Below are 3,580 nucleotides of genomic sequence, written 5' to 3' on the forward strand. Positions count from 1 at the left end.
TTCATGGTGGAGACAATAAAACATACTCTCTCCCCATGCCTTCATGGTGGAGACAATAAAACATACTCTCTCCCCATGCCTTCATGGTGGAGACAATAAAACATACTCTCTCCCCATGCCTTCATGGTGGAGACAATAAAACATACTCTCTCCCCATGCCTTCATGGTGGAGACAATAAAACATACTCTCTCCCCATGCCTTCATGGTGGAGACAACTAAACATACTCTCTCCCCATGCCTTCATGGTGGAGACAATAAAACATACTCTCTCCCCATGCCTTCATGGTGGAGACAACTAAACATACTCTCTCCCCATGCCTTCATGGTGGAGACAATAAAACATACTCTCTCCCCATGCCTTCATGGTGGAGACAATAAAACATACTCTCTCCCCATGCCTTCAGCCTGGTGGAGACAATAAAACATACTCTCTCCCCATGCCTTCATGGTGGAGACAATAAAACATACTCTCTCCCCATGCCTTCATGGTGGAGACAATAAAACATACTCTCTCCCCATGCCTTCATGGTGGAGACAATAAAACATACTCTCTCCCCATGCCTTCATGGTGGAGACAATAAAACATACTCTCTCCCCATGCCTTCATGGTGGAGACAATAAAACATACTCTCTCCCCATGCCTTCATGCTGGTGGAGACAATAAAACATACTCTCTCCCCATGCCTTCAGCCTGGTGGAGACAATAAAACATCCTCTCTCCCCATGCCTTCATGGTGGAGATAATAAAACATACTCTCTCCCCATGCCTTCATGGTGGAGATAATAAAACATCCTCTCTCCCCATGCCTTCATGGTGGAGATAATAAAACATACTCTCTCCCCATGCCTTCATGGTGGAGACAATAAAACATACTCTCTCCCCATGCCTTCGGCCTTCATGGTGGAGATAATAAAACATACTCTCTCCCCATGCCTTCATGGTGGAGATAATAAAACATACTCTCTCCCCATGCCTTCATGGTGGAGATAATAAAACATACTCTCTCCCCATGCCTTCATGGTGGAGATAATAAAACATACTCTCTCCCCATGCCTTCATGGTGGAGATAATAAAACATACTCTCTCCCCATGCCTTCATGGTGGAGATAATAAAACATCCTCTCTCCCCATGCCTTCATGGTGGAGATAATAAAACATACTCTCTCCCCATGCCTTCATGGTGGAGATAATAAAACATACTCTCTCCCCATGCCTTCATGGTGGAGATAATAAAACATACTCTCTCCCCATGCCTTCATGGTGGAGATAATAAAACATCCTCTCTCCCCATGCCTTCATGGTGGAGATAATAAAACATACTCTCTCCCCATGCCTTCATGGTGGAGATAATAAAACATACTCTCTCCCCATGCCTTCATGGTGGAGACAATAAAACATACTCTCTCCCCATGCCTTCATGGTGGAGACAATAAAACATACTCTCTCCCCATGCCTTCGGCCTTCATGGTGGAGATAATAAAACATACTCTCTCCCCATGCCTTCATGGTGGAGATAATAAAACATACTCTCTCCCCATGCCTTCATGGTGGAGACAATAAAACATACTCTCTCCCCATGCCTTCATGGTGGAGACAATAAAACATCCTCTCTCCCCATGCCTTCATGGTGGAGACAATAAAACATACTCTCTCCCCATGCCTTCATGGTGGAGACAATAAAACATACTCTCTCCCCATGCCTTCATGGTGGAGACAATAAAACATACTCTCTCCCCATGCCTTCATGGTGGAGACAATAAAACATCCTCTCTCCCCATGCCTTCATGGTGGAGACAATAAAACATACTCTCTCCCCATGCCTTCATGGTGGAGACAATAAAACATACTCTCTCCCCATGCCTTCATGGTGGAGATAATAAAACATGCCTTCATGGTGGAGATAATAATAGACCTTGATATGAAAAGGGTTTTGGACACTAGACGAATTCAGAAACGGGTCTCATGGTCACAGCTTACGTAGTTCCTGTAGGCGGAGCCGGAGCACAGTACCCCAGCCCACCACTAGGGGGCAGCAGCCTCACCTCCTCCGTTCTGGTAGCAGATGTAGGGGAAGCGCCACACGTTGCCCAGGTCCACGGCGTAGCCAATAACAGACAGAAGGAAGTCCATCTTCTTGCTCCAGGTCTCCCTGGGCACCTCCAGGCTGGTCTGCTGCACCACCAGCGTCCTGAGGCCCCCTAGTGGCATGGAGGTCCCGGTGCAGGACGACGACGAGCCCCCGCTGGTGGTCCCCATTGGTCCATCCTGAGGGCTGGGGGGGGGGGGGACAGTTTTCTGAAAAAGCTACGTTTCTATGTCAGTCGTTCTTCGATTTTTCAAAAATAGCAGATCTACATGCTCATAGCGCGCCACTCGGTGGCGCGCTATGAGCTTGTAGATCTGCTATTTTTCAATAGCTAAAGTATAACATAATGCTAACACCAAAAGGGGTTCCTGCCCAGAATGGGTTAAGCAATATTACACGAGAGGGTGTGGTTTAACGTGATTATTGCCACGACAGTGATGCGGTCAGGAACGAGACGTAGTCGAGTTCCGCAATAATCACGTTAAACCACACCCTCGAGTGTAATATTGCAATTATACAACAGTTACCCTTAAAACTAAGAAAATCGCTGAAAAAAACATATTTTTTTAAATGACAGATGTAGTCACTACGACCACAAATGTCCATAGAAACTAGCTAGCCTAGCCACCGAGTCTGCTGCGCTATGGGAGAACAGAGCAGCTGAATTATTTGTTTTGATTAGGTGTGGACTGTGGAGTGGTGCTCGTTTGAACCACGGCTAGAAGGCTGTTTCAACCAATCAGATTGCTTCCTCGAAACGACCTGTTGTATAATATACAATATCTTTGAGTTAAGTTAAAGTTAGTTAAGCCTACAGTTAACACAATCAGTGCCGGAAGTCCTTCAAAATAGGAGCTCTGGGGTGCCGGAACAAACACAAAGTGAAAAAGAGGAAAACGCTACTAACCTGGATGCGGGGAGGCCGTTGGACACCTGCTGTCCAGAGGGAGTGCTGTTGACTCCTTTATCCATCAGCAGTGTGCCGTTCTCCTGCCGTAGCATTCTCTCCTCCCCTGACTCCGCCTCTCCTCTTCCTAACTCCTCCCCCAACTCCTCCTTCAGTCTCTCTGACTCCGCCTCCTCCATCATCATCATCGCCGCCATCGGGTCTTTTTTCTCCATGTCCGGTTCGCTGTTCGTTGCTTAGTTAGACCAACGTACGACGGGGACCCCTAGGGGTACGTGGGAGGTATTACAACAAGACGGGGACCCCTAGGGGTACGTGGGAGGTATTACAACAAGGGGACCCCTAGGGGTACGTGGGAGGTATTACAACAAGGGGTGCATGAGAGCAAGTTGGAAGATGGAAATGTGATTTTACCGATTTACCTTTTTTTTAACGATTAAACGTTGATAAATGTGCGTGGTGTTAAACCATAGTAAATATATATATATATATATTTTTTTAAAGGTGTTCTTTGATATCCTGCATCGGCTGCGGCTGTTGCCCTCGCGACCCGACTACGGATAAGCGGTTGAAGATGGATGGATG

The 3,580-nt window shown here is 46.8% G+C and overlaps 1 protein-coding gene across 1 annotated transcript in view; it reads right to left on the reverse strand.

Moving 5' to 3' along the window:
* Window positions 1-3,192, reverse strand: part of LOC306918138 (sodium-dependent serotonin transporter-like) — a gene marked incomplete at both ends in the record, with an annotated part of 52,903 nt that extends 49,711 nt beyond the window's left edge. Inside the window, 2 exons of the mRNA XM_079531019.1 lie at window positions 2,045-2,274; window positions 2,996-3,192. Of these exons, the coding sequence (XP_079387145.1) occupies window positions 2,045-2,274; window positions 2,996-3,192 (427 nt within the window). The remainder of the gene's footprint in view (window positions 1-2,044; window positions 2,275-2,995) is intronic.
* Between the last annotated feature and the right edge of the window lie 388 nt (window positions 3,193-3,580).

The sequence above is a fragment of the Electrona antarctica genome (genome assembly GCF_951216825.1).
Source record: "Electrona antarctica genome assembly, contig: scaffold_633, whole genome shotgun sequence".
Classification (NCBI taxonomy): Eukaryota; Metazoa; Chordata; class Actinopteri; order Myctophiformes; family Myctophidae; genus Electrona; species Electrona antarctica.